Raw genomic sequence first — 21148 nt, forward strand, 5'->3', positions numbered from 1 at the left:
AGGGAGAAAGCAGTGGAGAGTGAAGTTGAAGGGGAACAGGTGCCAGACAGGCCTTTTGGGCCAGGAAAGTCCTTTGGATTTCATTCTGAGGACAACAGGAAGCTGAGAAAGTTTGAAGCAAGAGCAAGGTGGAATCCTGCTGCTGTGTGGAGAGTGGGTTACAGAGGAATGGCGCCCACAAGGGTAATAAGAGAGCTGACCCTCTCTTATGACCCTGTGATGGGGCGATGCCAGAGTCTGAATGTCATTGAGCCAGACGATGCCCGTGGAGCCAGGGGTCCACGCTGCCAGGGCAAAGGAAGGGAGGCCAGGTCTTGCTCCAGCACCGAGAAAAGAAGGAAGAGAGCCAAATAAGCCTAATCACTGTCCCAGGACGAGCAGGGAAAGAAGAGAGCCAGAAGGCTGTCAGGAGGCAGTGAGATGGGAGGCGGGGAGTTCAGAGGCGGGCACTGGCCTTGGGGCCGGGAAGGCGGGGGCGTAGAAAGCAGGGCGGGGAGGGAGGAGGTGGGGTGGGCGGAGCCGGTAGGCGGAGAGTCGAAAGACTGGCAGCGGCGGGGAGGCGGGGAGGCGGGGAGGCGGGGAGGCGGGGAGGCGGGGAGGCGGGGAGGCGGGGAGGCGGGGAGGCGGGGCGCTGGAAACTCGCCTCTCGGGCTCTAGGGGGAGCCGCGGCTGGGCCGCCTCCCTGAGCCCTTCCGCTCCTCGCCTCTCTCTGGTCTGTCCCCGCCTCCTCCAGTGCCTCCACTCCCACTACCCAGGAGGGCAGCGCGGGGAGCGAGTGCTGCTTTCGCTTTTCCTTCCCCGTGCCCGTCCTCGCTCCGCGTGCGGCCCTAGGCCGCCACCCCGGCTATGACCACGCTCAGGGTCCTGCCCGAAGCCCAAGCCAAGGTGAGCGCTGCGGGTTCGAGGAAGGGCCCATCAAGGAGGCGTGGCTCCGAGAGGCTGAGGGCGTCTGTGACCCGCCCCCCCCAGCCCCCCGACTCGAGTCGGGGTCAGTCATCCGAACCCTCGTGAGCCTCCGTGCCCAGAGCACCTGAGCCCGGGGAGCCCGGCCAGGTTTGCCTGCCGGGAGAGAGAGAGGCGAGGCGGCCGAGGTTCAGCGGGGTGAGGTGAAGCGGAGCGCTGGCGTGGAGGGGAAGTCCGCTGGCCCCGGGCCCAGGCCCACACACAGACGGGGAGCGGACCCTGCCCTGCCACCACGGGAGGCCCCGGGGCCCACTCCACAGGGCGCTCCGACTCTTCCCCAGTCGCAGCGGCTCTCTTACATCCCTCCTCCCACAGCCCTGGAGACCCTAGGGATCTGTTTCCGCTTGAACCCTTCGCCCTTCACCTCCAGGAATGCTCTCATTTCCCAAATCCCGCCCCACCTGGGTCCACTCCACCCTTCCCCAAGTCAGACCCTATACAACTCTAAGGGTCCTTGAATAGACTGGCCATAAAGCCAGCTGTCTGAAGGGCCGCCTGTGTCCCACAGGTGGATGTGTTCCGTGAAGACCTATGTACTAAGGTAAGACCTGCCCCTTCATCACCCCACCCCTTCCTACCCAGTCCCACTGCTCAGCCCTTACTTGCTGGGCAGCGGCAGCCCTGCTTCACTGCCTAGGAGGGCCATTTGATTCTGACCGCCGTCCTCCCCTCCCCTTACCCTACACACAGACAGAGAACCTGCTCGGGAGCTATTTCCCCAAGAAGATTTCTGAGTTGGATGCATTTTTAAAGGTACTGGGGCTGGGCAGGGAGTAGAGAGTAGGGACCAAAGGGAGAGCCTGGTGGGCCATGAGAGTGAGGAGGTGAGAGCTCGCCCCTGCCTCCAGCCCTTTCCCCCCCCTGCACCAGGAGCCAGCTCTCAATGAAGCCAACCTGAGCAATCTGAAGGCCCTGCTGGACATCCCAGTGCCTGATCCAGTCAAGGAGAAAGAGAAGGAGGAGCGGAAGAAACAACAGGAGGCAAGTTGGCAAGAGCTGGGAGGAGGGACCCAATACGGAGAAAATCAGCCTTAGGCCTGCCTAAGAGACACCCTTTCCCTACAGAAGGAAGACAAGGATGAAAAGAAGAAAGGGGAAGATGAAGACAAAGGTATCACTATGGTGAAAAGGACTTGTGTCTTACCTCCCAGGAGCTCCTCCCTAAGGATGCCTCTTCCCTGCCCTGCACAGTCCCAGTCATGTGACTGACCCATTGCCCACCTCCTAGGTCCTCCTTGTGGCCCAGTGAACTGCAATGAGAAGATCGTGGTCCTCCTGCAGCGCCTGAAGCCTGAGATCAAGGATGTCATTGAGAAGCTCAACCTGGTGAGCCCTCCCACTTCCACCCCCACCCTTTGTCCTCCTTCGTCCCTGCCAGTTGGGCATGGCACCTGCCAGGTCTTAGCAGGAGAGGGCACAGCAAGTAAAGCCAGAATTCCAGGCCCTGGGGTTCAGGACAGACGTGGCATACTTCCACCCACTGTGGGCAGGGAAACAAAGGAGGACAGGAACCTGGGAATTGGGTTGGAAGCTGATGGGGTTTCAATGCCGTTCCCTCCTCCCAGGTCACCACCTGGTTGCAACTGCAGATACCTCGGATTGAGGATGGGAACAATTTTGGAGTGGCCGTCCAGGTGAGGACACTGCTCCACTCCTGTGCCTTCCTTATTTCTCCCATCCATGCTGCTTTTCCACTTTCCCCCTTCCTTTCTTTCCCCAGGAGAAGGTGTTTGAGCTGATGACCACCCTTCACACCAAGCTGGAAGGCTTCCACACTCAAATCTCCAAGTGAGTGATTGCCCACTGCTCTGCCTTCGGCTGGGACTGAGGCCTGTGCTCCCTCCTCCTCCTACTCCACACCCTTCTACTTCCCACAGGTATTTCTCTGAGCGAGGTGATGCTGTGACCAAAGCGGCTAAGCAGCCCCACGTGGTAGGTGAGGCCCAGGTCAGGGTGCATGGGAGGAGGGACACCTTTGAAATCAGGCCTGACCCGAGTCTCCCACAGGGTGATTATCGGCAGCTGGTGCACGAACTGGATGAGGCAGAGTACCGGGATATCCGGCTGATGGTCATGGAGATCCGCAATGCTTACGTGAGGAGGCGAGGGCAGGGGTGGGCAGAGGCAGCTTTCCCAGGCCACCCACTCCCTGACCCTGCGGGCTGGGGATGAAGGGTAACAAAGCTCGACCTCTCCACAAGGCTAGAAATGGGGCACAGAGCCACTGGGGACCTGCGGCTGACCCCCACTCCTCCCTGGCCCCATAGGCTGTGTTATATGACATCATCCTGAAGAACTTCGAGAAGCTCAAGAAGCCCAGGGGAGAAACAAAGGGAATGATCTATTGAGAGCCTCCTCTCATTCTGTGATGGGTCCAGCAGAGACCTTCCTGACTTTCACAGGGGACTCCAGACTTTCCCCACCTTCTGTCTGTTGAGGTTTCTCCCTCACCTTGCCTCCCAGGCACAATAAATATAGTCATACCATCGCCCAACAGCCCAAGTCTCTTTATTGGATCCTGAGCCTCCCCTCTGGCCCTGGCTCAGGTATTTCCATTTGTGGGACCAACCCACTGGGTGATTTGGGCGTTGAGCTTCTGGTTGGTCCAATCCTCCCGGATGTCGTCAAGGTGGCAGTCAAAGTCCACAAGGTGCTGGTGGGCCCGGCCCTCTAGTAATGCTCCCACCATCTGCCGTGACTCTTCCCAGTCCCTCCACATCACTCTGAAATAATAACCCCCATGGAGGTCAAACTCAGCAGGCAGAGGGACCAGACACTTGGCAGAGGTTAGCCTCTAGAGAAGGACGCTTAGGGCAGAACCAACAACAGAGGAGGCTCAGGAGCTGTGGGCTTCCAAGAAGAGGTGGAGGGAGTGGGGCACTCACAAGTTCTTGTCCTTGGGGACCCAGCAGAGACCATGGCTCTCCAGGACAATAACTGGGGGCACGTGAGGCTGTGGCACCAGTTTCTGATTATCCAACTGTGTGGACAAGGAAGGGCAGGTGAGGGTTTCGAGGATTCCCCCTTCCTACTTTCTTTCCAACTCCCCAGTCTGAAACCCAAGCCTCACCATAATAAGTACTGCATCAGGGAAGAATTCTGCAATCCGCCCAGCGATTTTCAAGGCCAACGGCCCAGGGCTGTGTAGAAGGAAGATCAGAGTTGTGAAGAGCCTCCTGTGGGCAGACCCCGTCCATCTGAGCTGGGCCTCCCAGGGCCCATAGACGTGGAGGCAGTGATTGCCTTTCCCTGTAGTTGGCCTGGGGGCGTCAGGCCTGCTTGACGCTTCATACAAGACTTATGCTTGAGCGCTGTGGGAAACAGGTGCTCAGACACTGCTGGTGAGAGTGGAAATCTAAGATGGTCTTTTTGGAGAGTAATTTGGCATAACCATCCAGATTTATATTGTATGTTAACCCAGAAACCCTACTTAACGAAGAATTTACTGTAATAATAGGACAGTGTCTGTAACAACAACAAAAAAATTGGAAACAACCTCAATGTTTAATGTAAGGCACTAAATAAATTATGGTACATCCATGTTCATACTATATAGCTGATAGGGTAAGGTAGATATTAGTGTAGGGATGGAAAGATGTCAAATATTTATTAAGGAGAGAAAAGCAAATTACAAAACAGTATAATTTGCTCCAAATACATGATTACTGTATAAGTAGATAACTTTTTCTGTATACAGTTGACCCTTGAACAATGAGGGGGTTAGGGGCCACAGAGCCTCCCGCAGTTGAAAATCTGCAGGTAACTTTACAGTGGGCCCTCCCTATTCTGGATTCTGCACCGGGATTCAACCAACCTCGGATCCTGTAGTACTGGAGTACCTATTCAGTGAAAAATTTTCGCCTATTTGTGGCCCCAGGTAGTTGAAACCCATGTTGTTAAACGGTGAACTGTATATATAAAAAGAAACTTCCTTTTTTTAGAAGCTGCTGGTTGGGCTTCCTTTGTGTTTTCAGCACTTGGGGGGCATCTCAGTTACAGCAGGTGTCAGCCTGTTATTGTCCTTGCCACCCCACCCCAGCTCCTCCAGGAAAATAACATTTCTTTATATTTTCTCACTGCCTACCCAGCCTAGTAGGTACCTTAGCTCTACAGTGGCTAAGACTTGGATGAAGGAAAGATGGAAGGAATGACCAAGAGAGGCTCTCTTGACATCCCCCACCCCATAACCCTTAGCCCTCTGCCTCTGGCTTCCCCACTCACCTCTGGTCGTCCAAAGCTGCATTGGCATGGTAGTACCCTGCCACTACCAGCCCGGCTTGCGCGCCCCACACATCCACCTGCCATGGGAAAGCGCCATCAGTAACTAAATCGTGCCGCCCGCCCTATGGGTGCGCACTACTGCCAAGAGGCCAGGGATGGCCTTGGGCTAGGGGTGTTGGGGGGTTTCGCGGTGGTCGGTGGGCGTCCAGCGGCGGCACCTGGTTGAGGGCGACCTCCAGCATGACAGACAGGGCCAGGTGGCTGTGGAACAGGGGCACACAGTCGGTGAGGCACAGGCATTCTCTCGACCGCGGCGCTGGCGCCAGCAATAGCCCGTTGACAGCGGCGTGCGGGTAACGGGCGGCGTGCAGGCACATCTTCACGTAGGCCCGGGCCGAGATCTCCACCTCCCCCATGGCGAGCGGGGCCCCAGCTCGCGTCCGCGAAGCCCCCTCCAGCGCCCCCAAGCCCTCCTGGGCCCTTCCCCGTGCCCCCTCACTTAGGTTCGACGGTGACGCTGACTTGACTCGAAGGCAGCCCGCCGGCTCCGGCCGACCTCAGCCCGGCGCCTGGCCCCCGGCCCCGACCCGGCCCGAATGCCGGCGGCCGGGATTGCATGTTGCAGCACAGAGCTCCGCCTCCCCCGCCCCCAAGCGGTGGCAGGAGAGCTGCGCCTGCCTTGGGGACACATAACCAGGGCTCGAAGTCGGACCGGCTTCTGGAGTCCCGCCCACGTGGTGCTCTTTGATAGGCTTAGAGGGTCTCGTTTGGCCAAATCAGCATCCAATATTGTCCCGCCATTGACTGTAAAGAGAGCTACCCGCACGCTGATTGGCTAGGCTACCCCCACTTCGGCTCTTGATTGCAAGATGGCTGCGTCTGTTACCTCTGCCTCCCGCCCCTATAGGCCCCGCTGAGCCACCTGGGTGGAGCCCGCGCCCCTCATCTGGTGTCTCCTCGAGCCGCGGAGCTTCGAATGTCGGTACGTAGCGGACAGCTTGGCTCCAACTATGGAATGAGTGGATTTGTACTCTAGAGCGGCTTTGCCACTTACTAATAAGCCGTGTCACTTTTGCAACTACAGGTTATCTGGCCCTTGCCTTCCTCAGTGTAATGACTGCAGAAATAAAGATGGCATTGGCTGAAGGAGGAGGGTAAAGGTCAAAAAGAATTTTATTGAACCATCCTTCCCATAATGTCCTGTAGTATAATTTCCTTCGCCTTAGTGCCTTGGGAGCGTTTTTTCCCCTCCCAGCCCTTGAGAAGGAATCCAACCATTTACCCATAATTTTCCCAGTGAAATCTAATTCTCCCTCCAGGCTTGCTCTGAGCTGAAGAAAGGGTTGTGCCTTTCTTCATCCCCTGACCTCAGCGGCAGAGCTTTCCCCCAGTCTGTCCAAAGCCTGATTATTCCTATAAGGGCTCTGCCCAGATGCCATCTCTTCCAGGAAGCACTCATGCCACCTCCAGATGGAAATAATCTTGTGAAATTCCCCAATACAGGTTATTTTCATGGCTGTCATGGCATGTAACAGTTCCCACCCTGTTCTTTAGGATGACTTCCTAAGAACAGGATGGACCTTTAATTCATCTTCGTCTTCCTGGCACCCCTCCCTTTCTCATCACCACATTCACATTTAGTCTCTGGATATAGGTGACACTCAGTAAATGTTTTTGAATGAATGACACACACCAGAAGTTATCCACACAAAGTATAGGTCATTTATTTCCCCTCTAACCCTGGGCTCAGTACATAGATGGCTTCTCTTCACCCTTTGGGTTGACAATTTTCTCCAGGTTGCTGCTTATAATATGGTAAAGCTCAGCCTGGAAGAAGGCCAGAGGGCAACGGTCAGGTTCTTGGCCTTTCCCCTGCCCCCCTCATCCACCTCCCTTAGGGGCTTACTCCACACTCACATAGAAGGCCCTGAGGTCCAGCACCATGGCCCTGAGCTCTCCATAGGCTGCCTCGTCTCGCTCGTGCACCAGGGCCCGGTAATCCATCTGGGATGTGGAAGGCAAGGCTGAGTCAGCCCCATGGGAGGTTGGGACATTAGTCTGTTCCTCATACAGGGAATAGGTAACTTGAGGAATGAGCCCCTTCTCAGCCAAGAAATGGGATCCCAGAGGATCAAACAGAGAAAGGGGTCAAGGTTTTTGAAGCCTAAATCAGTTTTCCTGGGCTTAATATTCTCCACATTGGGAAGGTCACAAATGAGACAAAGAGGACCTCTATCCCCCACTTTCTCATCACCCCCCATCCCCAGCAGCCTCAGCTAAAAGGCTGGTGGACTGTCCACTTACTACGTGGGTCTCCTTAGAGGCCTTGGCCACAGCATCCCCACGTTCTGAGAAGTACCTGCCGGAAGCAAAAGGAGTAACCACAGGAATGGATGTTCAGCGAGAGATAGTCCCTCAGACCCTTCCCAAAGCCCCGCTTCATCCCGATAGGCATGCCCGGCTTTGGGAGTCCCAAAGAAATGTCCCTGCAGACCCCGGTGCTGGCCTTCCAGCTGCCCTCACTTGGAAATGGTTGTCTGGAAGGCTTCCACTTTGGTCTTGACTGCATTTACCCTCTCAAGCACCTTCTCCTGTGGTGACAAAAGAGTGGAAAGCAAAGAAAAGCCTTCCTCTCCTCCCTCCTTCACTCACCGTCTCTCTCCTCCTCCCAGTTCTCGTCTAGCTCCTATCCCTTATTCCCCAAGTCTCTCCTTGCTGTCAGCATCCTCACACACCCTTTCTCACCTGGATTGCCACCCCAAAGTCATTTCCATCCTCAATTTTGGGGATGAGATGCTGGATCCATGTGATCACCTACATTAAGAGATATCGTGTAGGAATCATTCAACAAATCCTCTATTCTAATTACTGCTACTTCCTAATAATAGCTACATTTAACTGAGTACTTATTATATGGCAGGCACTGTGCTATGTATTATATATCTCATTTAATCTTCACAACAACCTTTCAAGGTATATATTCTTTTTTTTTATGCTTGTTTCAAGGTATATATTCTTATTGTACCCACTTAACAGATGAAAAAACGGAGTCACAGGATGTCTAAGTTACTTACTTAAAGTAACCAGTTAGGTAAGTGATAGAGTCAGGATTTGAACCAAGGCAGTCTCCCTCTAGGGCCCAAGCTCTTAAACCAACTCACTGTATCATAGTATCTGTGCTCTGTACCTGGTACAGCAGTAGGTTCTCAGGTTACAGAAGTGGATGCAGCACAGTCTGATTTGGGGATACCATTGTGATAGAGAACAAAAGGTATCTAAACCCAAGGCACAGAAGGAAGCTTCCTATTTGGGGAATAGTTTCCTAAATGAAGGAATTGAATCTCTGAAGGAGACCAGGGCCTGGCCTTGCTCGTTTTCTCTGTCCCCCAGTTCCCAAGCTTACCAGAATGCATTTTTCTTTGAGAGTCCAGACTTCTGGCTTAACCAGGGCAAGCAAGGCCAGGACCTTCTCATTCCCAGGGAGAAAGCCGCACTTAGGGACTGTGAGAAAGAGGGGACTTAGACCCTTTCTCATCCAGTAGTCAGTGTGCCATTTCCCTTTTCCTAGCCACCCCTTCCTCTCTTACCTTCTTTCTTCTCCTGCTTATCTGTTTCCATCTAAGGAAAAAAAGGGGAAAGTAGCTTTAGAAAAGTCATGGAGGTTGGAGGGCCATCATTTACACTGGGTTTATAGCCCGAGCCCTACACCATGAGTGCCTCACCTCATCATCCTTGGGTGGAGGGTCTGGGATGGGGATGTCCAGCGGGGCCCGGAGAGAAGTCATGTCAGTCACATTGAGGGAGTCCTCCTGCACAGAGATCACTGTCAGGGGCTGCCCAGCCTCTTCCCCTCATCCTGAGTCAGAGCCTTCCCTCCACACATCCCACCCACCCTCTGCCTCCCAACCTAGGCTCAGGCCTCACACTATCCTAATGTTCCCAGTCCACCATTTGCGACTGTTCTCTGCATTCAGAGCCCAGTTGTTAGCTAGAGAGGGTGGATGGAGAGGAGAGAGGCCATGGGATGGGGCAGGAGGGGTCCACACTACTCACTTGCAAGAGCTGATTCAGGTATATGATTTTCTGAGGTAAGAATCTGTAGAGGAATTCCTCAGCCTGTGGGTTACATTGCAAGGGTCGGAATCACAGAAGACGTTCAGTGAGATGTCTGAGAAGTGGGACTGGAAGGGCCCTTGGAAATCATTGACTCCAGTACTTATAAATGAGGGAACTGGAGCCCTGAAAATTGAAGGGACTTCCCCTAGCTGGGACGCAGCAGAACCAAGGTTAGAACTGTGGTATTCCTGCTTTGGGGCCATGGCTTTTCCCTCCACACCAAAAGAGGGGAGAGGAAGTGGTGGAAGTGCGGAAGGTATTAAGAGAGGTACAAGTAAAAGTAGAGATCAATAATTAAGAGCTTGTCTTGGGTGGAGGCTTGATAAGTGAAGTAGGGCGCAGGTGGAGGGTGGGTTTGGGGATCAGTCTGAGAAGTTGCAACCCTCAAGTATTGGCCTAAGATTCTGGGTCAAATCGCTTGAATCCAGAAGACTTACCTCCTGGAAAAGATTTTGCCTGAAGACGTCCACCTGCACAGAGAGCGGTACCCGGATGTTGGTTAAGGGTCTCAGTTGTCCAGAGTAAGATCCCACCCCCCAGTAGGATGCCCTCCAACTTGTCCCAGTCCTTTCCCACCACAAGCCAGATTTCCCTGGAAGCCCATGCTCAGTGCAGAGATTGTCCGGAGAGCAGGAATTTGGTAATCCCCGGGCAGAAGTGAAAGCACTTAGAGAGGTTGGGAGATTTCTCTGGCACGGCCTTGGTCCCTCGGAGCACCCAGTTTGGCCTCCATTCAGGAGGGCTCCTCGGCCCCTTCCTGGCCTCCCGGTCCCCCGTTACCTGTTTGCGGGCTTCCCCGCTCAGGCGCACCCCACAAGGCTTGGCCATGCTGCTCCAGTTGCTGCTAGGTCTCCGGTCTCCCTGTTCACCGCCTGGGCTTTCGCTTTCACTCCCCACGTCCAGGCCCGCCCCCCTCAGCCCCACCCCCTTCCTTCTTTTCCCCCTCCCCCTGGAAGGCCGCAAACCGTAGGGAGCCCCTCTGCCATTCTCGGCCTGTGAGACTAGGAGAGGCGGTGCTGACTTGGTCACAAACCCAGGGGCTGTCCGGGGGAGGGGCTTGGACAAGTGGGACCGGCGGACATTGAACAGGGGCTGTCCCTCGGAGAAGGGGAGGGGCTTAGAGAGAGGGAAAGAACCGTCCAAGGACAGTGAGGGTTGGGGTGAGAAGGGTGGGAGAGTGGGAAAGGGGGTGTTCAGTGGTGGGGCTCCCCCAGGAAGGCTTGACTGCGGGGAAGGGCCAGAGAGGGATCAGAGTGGGCGGGAGAGGTAGTAGGAGGGAGAAGGGACAGAGGATATGGAAGGGAGAAGGCGCGGGGTCTTCCTCCCGGAGGGCGCCCTATCTTCAAGACTGACTGGAGAAGGGGCTTGAGTGGGGCTCAGGCCGGCCAGAGTTGAGTCCCCAGCTGACTGGGATTTCCCCTGTGGGGTCCCGGATAGAGCGGAGGGCTTTGAGGGGAATAAAGTAACCCCACACCGGGGTCTATCCGGAGAGGGGTGGGACCAGCCTGGACCAAGGAGGGGAAGAGCGCCAGAACAGGGTTTGCAGCCTAGGCGCTCTGGGGGAGGAGCCATGGATTATTTATCATTATCATTGGCTGGGACCCTGGCCACGCCCCCGATTACTTGGCCCCCGCCCTTCCTCAAGCTTAGGCCCCGCCCCTTCCCCTGAATCTGGGTCGCAGTCCCGCCCTCTTTCCTAGTACTTCCTGTTCCCGCTAACCCTGGCGTTGGGCCCGGGGCCGAAGAGTGACCGTACCCTGAGTGACCCGGGGCGTCCGAGCCGACTGGGTCGGGCCGCGAAGCCAGACCCCAGGCGCTCCTGGCGGCGCTCGGGCCGCGCACAGCCTGAGCCGGGTCCCGTCGGGCAGCGGGCTGGGGCTGACTCTTGTCTCAGGATGCCGGGGGAGGAGGAGGAGCGGGCCTTCCTGGCGGCCCGCGAGGAGCTGGCGAGCGCCCTGAGGAGGGATTCCGGGCAGGCGTTTTCGCTGGAGCAGCTCCGGCAGCTACTGGTCACCTCTCTGCCGCCAGCAGCCCGCTACCTGCAGCTGGATGCTGCACGCCTGGTCCGCTGCAACGCTCATGGGGAGGTGAGGCCCGGCCCGGGTTGGGAGGAGGGCAGAGGACCGGAGGCCGGGCCGGGGCTCACTGCTCTCTGCTCTCTGACTGCTCCCAGCCCCGAAACTACCTCAACACCCTCTCCACGGCCCTGAACATCCTGGAGAAATATGGCCGCAACCTCCTCAGCCCTCAGCGGCCCCGGTACTGGCGCGGGGTCAAGTTTAATAACCCTGTCTTTCGCAGTACGGTGGATGCTGTTCAGGTGAAGCCCCTGGGCCCCTAATGGGAGAAGGAAACTTAGCCTAGGCTGGGGGTTGACTAGAAAGGGCCTGAGGCTGTGCTGAATGGGTTGAGGTCCAGCCCTGGTGGGAAGGGGACCTGCTGGGCAGTGACTGGTTTGAATGTGTGGCAGGGGGGCCGGGATGTTCTGCGATTGTATGGCTACACAGAGGAGCAGCCAGATGGGTTGAGCTTCCCTGAGGGCCAGAAGGAGCCGGATGAGCGACAAGTTGCTACAGTCACACTGGAAGTACTGCTGCTTCGGACAGAGCTCAGCCTGCTGTTACAGGTGAGGTATCTCTAGTCCTGAGGACTTAAGCATCAGGGCTGGGAATCCCAGCCTAACAACAAAGCCAGTGTGGGGACTCCCATGCTGCTGAACCATAGGCATAGTCCCCACAGTAACTTAGGATCTCTCTGTACTTTTCACCATTTGAACGTTGGGGGACCAGGGCTTTGAGGGAGGGCCTTGTTCCAGGGCTCTAGGTGGGAACTCTTCTTATCTTGTTTGCAGAATACTCACCCAGAACCACAAACACTGGAGCAGCTGCTGAAAGACAAGGTTGAAGATGATGTAAGGAAGGCAGGAATGGGGCTCTGGGGCCTGGCGAACAAAGGGAACCTGTTGTGGGCCTCTGTCCCCAAGCCTTTGCTCATTCCCTGTCCTTTTTCCTCAGATACTGCAGCTCTCAGAGTTTGCCCCCTTACTGAGAGAGATTGCTCCTGACCCCCTCACCACACCCTCTGCCCCAGGTATTATTGTCCTATATTGGGGGGTGGGAGTGCTAGTAGATCATACTGATGGAAATTTCCTCTGTCTTCTTGGTTATTTTCCTTTCTTTTTAAAAAGAGATTAAAATTGTTTCCTTGGGTTGAAAAGATATGCTGAAAAGTTGTCTGTGATTTGTCCCCTTCCACAGCAGATTCAAATGTAACCTGGTCATTTTTAGAAAGATGTTCTATTTTTTCCTGTTCTCCAGCCTCCATTCCTGGTCCCTGCTTCCTCTGTGGTTCTGCCCCAGGCACATTGCACTGCTCAGCTTGTAAACAGGCCTTGTGCCCAACTTGTGATCGCCTCTTCCATGGACACCCAGACCGTGCACATCACCTCCGCCAGACCTTGCCTGGGGTCCCCCAGGCCACCCACCTGACCTCCAGGTGAGAGGCCTTTTCTTCTGAGTGGGAGCGAAATTGAGAGAACTTAAAATTATTTGAGTATCTACTATGTGCTGGATTCTGTGCTAAAGACTGTCTCATAGAGAGCAAGCAACCAGTTACTGCCCTCCAGGAGATCATAGATATACATGTCAAGCAAGTAGCAGTCATAGCAAAATAGATTATTTGAGTGTGCAAATAGGTAGTAGGAGGATGCAGCTTAGTCAGAAGGATCAGTTCAATCAGTTGGTAGTATTTTAAGCACCTAATAGGGGTCAGGCCCTATGTTAGGGATATTTACCAGCCAGCTACGGACTTTAAGCTGTCATTTAAATGTTGAACAGGCTATGGGTATGGTAGTGTTCCAGACATGTGCAAAGGCCAGAGCCATGTGTTGTCCTGCAGGGAATGAGGGATGCCCATGGGTAAGGGTCCCAGGCACCCCCTCAGCAGGCCGTGTCTGCTTTTCCATTACAGCTTACCTGCCTCAGCTCCACCACAGCCTCAGTCAACCTCCCTGCTGGCCCTGGGAGACAGCTCTCTTTCTTCCCCTGATCCTGCAAGTGCCCGTCTTCCCTGGCACTGTTCTGCCTGCGCCATGCTGAATGAACCTTGGGCAGTACTCTGTGTGGCCTGTGATCGGCCCCGAGGCTGTAAAGGGTTGGGGCTGGGGATTGAGGGCCCCCAAGGAGCTGGGGGCCTAGAACCCGAGCTTGCACGGGGTCACTGGGCCTGCCAGAGCTGCACCTTTGAGAATGAGGCTGCGGCTGTGCTGTGTGCTGTATGTGAGCGACCTCGGCTGGCTCAGCCTCCCAGCTTGGTAGTGGATTCTCAGGATGCCGGCGTTTGCCTACAGCCCCTTCAGGTAACCTGTTCCTGGCCTTCTCAGCTCTTTATTTGCACCTGTTACCACAGACCATTCTCTACTTCTTCATCCCCTATTTTCCTTCAGTTCCCCAGTATCTTCCCCCTAGCTTTCTATATTTCCATCTTGAGCCTCAACCAACCTTCAGTGGGATAATTCTTTCTGCCTTCCCAGCAGGAGGATACTTTGCTCTCCTCTGCCCAGACTCCAGTGTGGTACTGTATTCACTGTACTTTCTGCAACTCGGGCCCTGGCTGGGTGTGTGCTATGTGCAACCGGACCAGCAGCCCCATCCCAATACAGCGTACCCCCCGGCCCCTTGCCAGCTCTTTGGAAGAGCGACTCCCTGAACCAGGGCCTCCACGACGCCTCAGTGCCCCCCTGGCCAGTTCCTGTGGGGACCTTGAGAAGCAACGCCAAGACAAGATGCGGGAGGAAGGTCTCCAGCTAGTGCTCAAGATCCGGGTGAGGATTTGGGCCTGGGATAAGCTTGTGGGGGAAGGGAGAGGCTGCAGTTGATTGATGCAAGTTCTCAAAACCTGTCATTGTTAGCAGCAGCTGCCTCTTATTGAACCCTTCCCCCAGGGCAGGTATCATGCTGTGTCCTGCTCAGGTGATCCATGATCTGAGCTCCAGCACTGTCAGCATTTTGGTTCGGGCTAAGGGTGGGTGGAGTGTGCACTTCCTGATGGGCGCTCTGTCTGGGCGGGACTGTGCCTTAGGAAGGGGAAGCCGGAGGCGCCTGTCCAGAGGAGGTCTTCTCAGCTCTGCAGTACTCGGGCACCGAGGTGCCCCTGCAGTGGCTGCGCTCAGAGCTGCCCTACGTGCTGGAGATGGTGGCTGAGCTGGCTGGACAGCAGGACCCAAGGCTGGGTGCCTTTTCCTGTCAGGAGGCCCGGAATGCCTGGCTGGATCGTCACGGCAACCTGGATGAAGCTGTGGAAGAGTGTGTGAGGGCCCGGCGGAGGAAGGTAGTAGCAGCTGTGCTGGGGCGGGGTGCAGGATTGAGGGCTGTGGATCTCAGAGCCTCTCACATTCTTCTTCACTCCTTCTCACCCCTCCCAACTCACAGGTGCAGGAGCTCCGGTCCCTGGGCTTTGAGCCTGAGGAGGGGTCTCTTCAAGCCTTGTTCCAACACGGGGGTGACGTGGCACGAGCCCTGACTGAGCTACAGCGCCAGCGCCTAGAGCCCTTCCATCAGCGCCTCTGGGACAGTGGTCCTGAGCCCACCCCTTCCTGGGATGGGCCAGATAAGCAGGTGCTGGAAGGAGGTGAAGAGCCCACTTAGTAGGGCTGAGGGCAGGCTGAGGGGTAGGCTCTCTGCGGTCTGACAGCCACTTCTTCCCTCTCCACCTGAATCGCCTTGCAGAGCCTGGTCAGACGGCTTTTGGCAGTCCACGCACTCCCCAGCTGGGGCCGGGCAGAGCTGGCACTGGCGCTACTGCAGGAAACACCCAGGAACTATGAGTTGGGGGACGTGGTAGAAGCTGTGAGGCAGAGCCAGGACCGGGCCTTCCTGCGCCGCTTGCTTGCCCAGGAGTGTGCCGTGTGCAGCTGGGCCCTGCCCCGCAACCGGGTAAGTCCCTCCCCACTGCCCCTGGCCTTAGAATTGCTCTGTTCCCTTTGGACCCCCACTCTACCCCAGCCCCTGTCTCCGATCTTGTCTTTTGCTCTGCAGTTGCCCATGTGCCCCTGAAGCCTTCTGGGAAGGGGAGGGCAGGAATAGGCCACCTCCCACTCTTTTTTTAAATGTTCTATTATGGGAAATTTCGAACATGCAATAGTAGAGAAAACTGTATTACGGATTCCACTCTCCCTCCCCGCACCATGTATTCATCATCAAGCTTCAACCGTTATTAATGTATGACCAATCTTCACTTCATCTACACATACATAAGATTATTTTGAAGCAAATCTCAGATGTCAGATAGTTTATCTGTAATATTTCAATATGTATCTCTAAAAGATAAAACTCTTTGAAAATATAGCCACAAATACCACTGTCACACCAAAAAAATTACCAGTAATTCTTTAATGTGACCATCAAATACCCAGTTGGTAGGAATAGGCCCCTCTTATCTCCTGAGCCCCTTCTGACTTACTCTAGGTCAGAAGTGGCAGTTCTTTGGCAAAATACAGCCCAGTTTAGTTAGGCTGGCTCTGTATGTTTTTTGTTTTTACTCTTTATTTTAAAATAATTGTAGAGTCACAGGCAGTTATAAAAATAGTACAGAATCCTGTGTGCTCTTCATCCACCTCCTCCCAATGGTGACATCTTGTATGTATCTAATCATAGTGCAATATCAAGACCAAGAAATAGATATTGGCACAATGTTAGCAAGACCGCAGGCTTTGTTCATTTTGTGCATCAGTGTGTATGTGTGTAGTTGTATGCAGTTTGATCCCACATGTAGATTCATGTAACCATCACCACAATCAAGATACCACAATGCAACCCCCTTGTGCTACCGCTTTATAGTTGTAACCTTCTTCCCCTCCTCCTGTCATATGGCAACCACTAGTCTGTTCTCCATTGCTATAGTTTTGTCATTTCAAGGATGTTGTTTGTGTTTGCTTTTTTTTTGGCCGTGCCACACAGCTTGCAGGATCTTAGTTCCCCAACCAGGGATTGAACCCAGGCCCTCGTCAGTGAAAGTGCGGAGTCCTACCCATTGGACCACCAGGGAATCCACGCCACCCCCCCCAGCTGCTTTTTCCTTTTTAAATTAACTCTTTAAAAAATTTTATTTTCTATTGGAGTACAGTTGATCTACAGTGCTGTGTTAGTTTCAAGTGTACAGCAAAGTGATTCAGTTATTGTGTGTTTGCTTTTAATTGAATGTGGATGCCTTTGGAGGGCATTCTTCCATTTACCTTAGGTCTCACCATTGTCTGTTTTTTTCCATCTGACGGTCTTCATACATTTAGGTTGCCTGCCCAGTTGTTAATTAGACCCCAGTTTCATAGCAGACACCTGGCTGCTGCCCCTTCCCCCGGCCGGCAACTGTAGCTTCTTACCCCCTTCCCTCCCTTCCCTCCCTTCCCTTCCCTTCCCTTCCCTTCCCCTCCACCAGATGCAGGCTCTGACCTCCTGTGAGTGCACTATCTGTCCCGACTGCTTCCGCCAGCACTTCACCATTGCCTTGAAGGAGAAACACATCACAGACATGGTGTGCCCTGCCTGTGGCCGCCCCGACCTCACCGATGACGCACAGCTGCTCAGCTACTTTTCCACCCTTGATATCCAGGTACTGCAGTCCCTAGGACTCAGGGTGCCCTGGGCTTTGAAAGGAGCCTTGCCCACCCGCCACTTCCACATCCTGTTCCCAGCTTCGAGAGAGCCTAGAGCCAGATGCCTATGCGCTGTTCCACAAGAAGCTGACTGAGGGCGTGCTCATGCGAGATCCCAAGTTCTTGTGGTGTGCCCAGGTCAGAGGCCTGCCCAGAGCTGCTGACCGGAGGGAGGAGTGGGGAGTGGTGCCTGGTCAGGCCTCAGACAGCTTTATGCTCTTGCACCCACAGTGCTCCTTTGGCTTCATATACGAGCGTGAGCAGCTGGAGGCAACATGTCCCCAGTGTCACCAGACCTTCTGCGTGCGCTGTAAGCGCCAGGTGAGGCACATCCATCCTTTTAGAAATACCTGCTGAGCCACCGCAGGTACTGTTAGACGCGGGGTGTGCTGGAGAACAGAACAGACGTGAGCTCTGGGCTCAAAGAGTTACAGGCTAGCCAGGGAGGGAGGGAGGAGGGGTGAGGGAAGGAGAGAGAGCAGAATTATACATCGCCATGGGTTCTATGAAGAAAACAAATAGGAATCTGAGGTTAGGAATAACAGAATGGACCTACCTAGTACATAGGATCGAGAGGTTAGACAAGTGTTCTCTAAAATGGCTGGATTTAAGCTCAGGCATGAAAGTTAAGAAGAAGCCAACTATGCAAAGAGTATTTGGGAGAGAAAGAACAACACATGGAAAGACCAAAGTCAGAAAAAGTGTTGTGTGGCTGGAGCCTCAAGAGCAAGGGTGAGAGTGGCTGGCAGTCGGAGAGGAGCTAGGTGCCAGGTCAGGAGAGGCCGTGAGGCCAATCAAGCAAGGGATCGGCCTTTCATTCTAAGACTGAGCAAGGGGTGATGCTCTCTCATTTACCTTTAGAAAGTTTAATATTTGATACCAAAAAGACGCATCTGTCTTTTTTTAAAATTTATTTTAATTAATTAATTAATTTATTTATTTATTGTTGGCTGTGTTGGGTCTTCGTTGCTGCGTGCGGGCTTTCTCTAGTTGAGGCGAGCAGGGGCTACTCTTCGTTGCCGCGTGCGGACTTCTCATCGTGGTGGCTTCTCTTGTTGTGGAGCATGGGCTCTAGGTGCACGGGCTTCAGCAGTTGTGGCACGTGGGCTCAGTAGTTGTGGCTCGCGGGCTCTAGAGCGCAGGCTCAGTAGTTGTGGCACACGGGCTTAGTTGCTCCGCGGCATGTGGGATCTTCCCGGACCAGGGCTTGAACCCATGTCCTCTACATTGGCAGGCGGATCCTTAACCACTGAGCCACCAGGGAAGCCCCTGGTGGCACATCTGTCTTATAAAACACAATAATAAAATGAACACCTGCGACCCTACCACCAAACCTCCAAGCTAGAACACTCCCAGTGCAGTTGGTTACACGTTCAAAGGCACACTGGCTGCAAGGTGTAGGCTGAACCATAGGGGAGCAGGAGTGGAGGCATAGAGAGTAGGAATCGAGACGAGACCTGACCTGGCCCGGAGTAAAGGTGGTCAGAGTAGGGATGAAGAAAAGGACAGGGTTGAGCTAGGCTTGGGTGGTGGAAACAAGACTTGCTGGTGAATGTTTTGGGTGTGAAGAGATGAGAGAACCAAGGCTGGCCCTTTGGTTTGGGATTTGAGCAAATGGTGGATGGCAGTGCCATACACTAAGCCAGGAACCGCTGGATCTGAGTGGAGGGGCCAGCAAGAAGGGCCTGGGATAGAGCTTTCATGGGAAGCTTGTTTCCTTCTGGCAGTGGGAGGAGCAGCATCGAGGCCGGAGCTGTGAAGATTTCCAGAACTGGAAACGCACCAATGACCCGGAATATCAGGCCCAGGGCTTGGCGATGTACCTTCAGGAAAATGGCATAGGTAAGGTTGCCTGTTTGCCCAGTAATCTCTCATTGCCCATTGCAGCGGCTCTCTTCCTGAGGGCCTGAGGAGCAGTGGCAGCGCGAACCCTGACCTGCTGTCCCTTGCAGACTGCCCCAAGTGCAAGTTCTCGTACGCACTGGCCCGAGGAGGCTGCATGCACTTTCACTGCACCCAGTGCCGCCACCAGTTCTGCAGTGGCTGCTACAATGCCTTTTACGCCAAGAATGTGAGCCCAGAGAACGGGGATGGAAGGGCTAGCTGGGTGGGGCTGCTGTCGGGAGTGAGGGGTGGAGGCCATTGAGGAACAGCCCAGGGGAAGAGGAGAACAGTGGGGGGTAAAGCACCTCTCTCTGTCCTCTCTCCCCTTCTGCTTGCTCCAGACCCTCCAATGTCTCATCTCCCCCACCCCTACACCCCTCACGCAGGGGTTCCTGAGAGGCCAGGGCCCCAACAGTCTCCAACTTCCCCTCTCCCATCTGGGTTTCCGCCAGAAATGTCCAGACCCTAACTGCAGGGTGAAGAAGTCCCTGCATGGCCACCACCCCCGCGACTGCCTCTTCTACCTGCGGGACTGGACGGCTCTCCGGCTCCAGAAGCTGCTTCAGGTCAGGGGCAGCCAGCCTGGCTGGCTTGCCAGTCGCCCAGGAGAGGAAGCAGGGCACAGGGTGGCAGGAAGGGAAAGGCCTGGATGCCGAGAAATCCAGCAGGCTGGCATCAAGGGAAGCTAACGCCCATCCTTCTGCCTTCCTCAGGACAATAACGTCATGTTCAACACAGAGCCCCCAGCGGGGGCCCGGGCAGTGCCTGGAGGTGAGTGTCAGGACAGGCCTGGGAGAAGGCAAGAGGAGGGGCTGGGCTCCCCCTGTGTGATGGATGAAGGCGAGGCTTGGGTCTGGGGTTGGACCAGGACGCAGGGCCCATCCTGTGCTTGCTTGTTGTGCTCTTTGGTGACTCAGCCTCCCCAGGCTTGTTTCTTCCTCTGTAAAGTGAGGACCATGTCTACCTTGCAGCCAAGCTGTTTTATGTAAGGCCACATTCAAGCGCCTGGCACCTCGATGCTAATTTTATTCTCCCATTCCCAAAGGATAGTGATTCAATAGTTAATTCAATGACTATTTAATTAAAGACTTACTAGTTGCACTGTTTTAGGTTCCATGAGGGCAACAGAAAGATGTTGTCTATGATTCTAATCTGCCCCACTTCTTACCATCTGTGTAGAGTAAGACCTTCACAGAATAAGCTAACCTCGCAAGAGCTAAATCACAACCAAAAGAGCTGTCTCAAGGGAGTATATGATTATGGGCCAGAAGTCAGCTTGGCTAAAAGCAGGGACACCAAGGTACCTGCTTCCGTGTCGGAAGTGGTCTGCATGGTGGCATCTCTGGCACAGCTGTTAGAGCAGGGGCTCCTGTCCTCAGTCCCCTCCCTAGAGGCTGCCTCCCGTGCCTCCATCCATATCCTAGTTCTCCTGGGCCTTTGTGGTCAGTGGCCCCCTCCGGACAAAGGGTCCCTTCCTTCCCTTACCCCTAGGTGGCTGCCGAGTGATGGAGCAGAAGGAAGTTCCCGACGGGTTCCGGGACGAAGCCTGCGGCAAGGAGACTCCTGCTGGCTATGCCGGCCTCTGCCAGTGAGTGCCAGGCAGGGCGTGGAGCACGGCGTCGGGGGCACAGGAGCACTGGGGGTGTGCCTGGGCAGAAGAGTGGGTCTCTGCGAGCAGTAGGTCCTGCAAGAAGTGGGAGGGAGGGGCCTATCTAGGCAAGGGCACAGAAAGGTGGTGTGCACAGGTTGGCAAGGGCCTACAAGAGCAACTGGCGACGAGTGTCGGTCTTGTTCATCTGAGTATGCTAGTGCCCAGCACAGTGCTGGACACACTCAGTTGATATCAGCCAAACTTCAGAAGAACAAATATTCCGCCCTCTCATCTCCCCAGGGCACACTACAAAGAGTACCTTGTGAGCCTCATCAATGCCCACTCGCTGGACCCAGCCACCCTGTATGAGGTGGAGGAGCTGGAGACGGCTGCCGAGCGCTACCTGCATGTGCGCCCACAGCCGCTGCCTGGGGAGGATGCCGCCACCTACCACGCCCGCTTGTTACAGGTAAAGCCTCCCCCCAGCCTCACCTCTGACCCCACTCTCTAGAAGTTCCCTGTCCAGACTGTGTCTGAGCCCCAGGCTTCCAGTATCATCATCTTCTCTCTCCTTCTACAGAAGCTGATAGAAGAGGTGCCCTTGGGACAGAGTATCCCCCGCAGGAGGAAGTAGCTGAGGGCAAGGGTCCCAATGAAGGTCCTGTGATCTGACTCTCCGGGAACACTTCCAGCACCAATAAAGAGGCATTTCCTTGCCCAGGCTT

General features: G+C 54.8%; 4 protein-coding genes across 6 annotated transcripts; 2 read left to right on the forward strand and 2 right to left on the reverse strand.

The window, feature by feature from the left end:
* The first annotated feature begins 703 nt into the window (after positions 1–703).
* PSME1 (proteasome activator subunit 1) lies at positions 704–3451 on the forward strand. The gene is made up of 11 exons (XM_007180606.3): positions 704–885; positions 1472–1504; positions 1654–1716; positions 1834–1944; positions 2029–2074; positions 2192–2289; positions 2529–2597; positions 2684–2751; positions 2841–2895; positions 2971–3057; positions 3231–3451. Exons 1-11 carry the CDS (start codon positions 847–849, stop codon positions 3309–3311), a joined length of 750 nt encoding a protein of 249 aa, XP_007180668.2. The 5' UTR covers positions 704–846; the 3' UTR covers positions 3312–3451.
* Positions 3452–3455: 4 nt separating this feature from the next.
* Positions 3456–5826, reverse strand: EMC9 (ER membrane protein complex subunit 9). Of its 2 annotated transcripts, XM_057544563.1 has the most exons (6): positions 5684–5826; positions 5403–5445; positions 5185–5261; positions 4034–4103; positions 3849–3943; positions 3456–3686 (listed from the first exon to the last, which is right to left on the reverse strand). In XM_057544563.1, the coding sequence occupies exons 1-6, from the start codon at positions 5800–5802 to the stop codon at positions 3506–3508; spliced, it is 585 nt and encodes a 194-aa protein (XP_057400546.1). In that variant the 5' UTR covers positions 5803–5826; the 3' UTR covers positions 3456–3505. The 2 variants fall into 2 exon arrangements, with proteins under 2 accessions (XP_057400546.1, XP_007180669.1); XM_007180607.3 differs by lacking the exon at positions 5684–5826 and having other exon boundaries at positions 5403–5645.
* Positions 5827–6883: 1057 nt separating this feature from the next.
* On the reverse strand, positions 6884–10214 carry PSME2 (proteasome activator subunit 2). The gene is made up of 11 exons (XM_007180608.3): positions 10081–10214; positions 9738–9770; positions 9238–9300; positions 8907–8993; positions 8772–8802; positions 8588–8685; positions 7930–7998; positions 7708–7775; positions 7489–7543; positions 7102–7188; positions 6884–7011 (listed from the first exon to the last, which is right to left on the reverse strand). Exons 1-11 carry the CDS (start codon positions 10126–10128, stop codon positions 6931–6933), a joined length of 720 nt encoding a protein of 239 aa, XP_007180670.1. The 5' UTR covers positions 10129–10214; the 3' UTR covers positions 6884–6930.
* A 285-nt stretch (positions 10215–10499) lies between these two features.
* RNF31 (ring finger protein 31) lies at positions 10500–21146 on the forward strand. Of its 2 annotated transcripts, none has more exons than XM_057543335.1 (21): positions 10500–11387; positions 11474–11620; positions 11771–11926; positions 12152–12211; positions 12315–12390; positions 12618–12795; positions 13270–13657; positions 13832–14122; positions 14548–14628; positions 14730–14915; positions 15027–15233; positions 16732–16905; positions 16988–17086; positions 17180–17269; positions 18676–18790; positions 18901–19019; positions 19285–19398; positions 19546–19603; positions 20324–20420; positions 20724–20892; positions 21004–21146. In XM_057543335.1, the coding sequence occupies exons 1-21, from the start codon at positions 11196–11198 to the stop codon at positions 21055–21057; spliced, it is 3051 nt and encodes a 1016-aa protein (XP_057399318.1). In that variant the 5' UTR covers positions 10500–11195; the 3' UTR covers positions 21058–21146. The 2 variants fall into 2 exon arrangements, with proteins under 2 accessions (XP_057399318.1, XP_007180671.1); XM_007180609.3 differs by having other exon boundaries at positions 10501–11387; positions 14380–14628.
* Positions 21147–21148: the final 2 nt, after the last annotated feature.

This window comes from Balaenoptera acutorostrata, chromosome 3 (genome assembly GCF_949987535.1).
Source record: "Balaenoptera acutorostrata chromosome 3, mBalAcu1.1, whole genome shotgun sequence".
NCBI lineage: Eukaryota > Metazoa > Chordata > Mammalia > Artiodactyla > Balaenopteridae > Balaenoptera > Balaenoptera acutorostrata.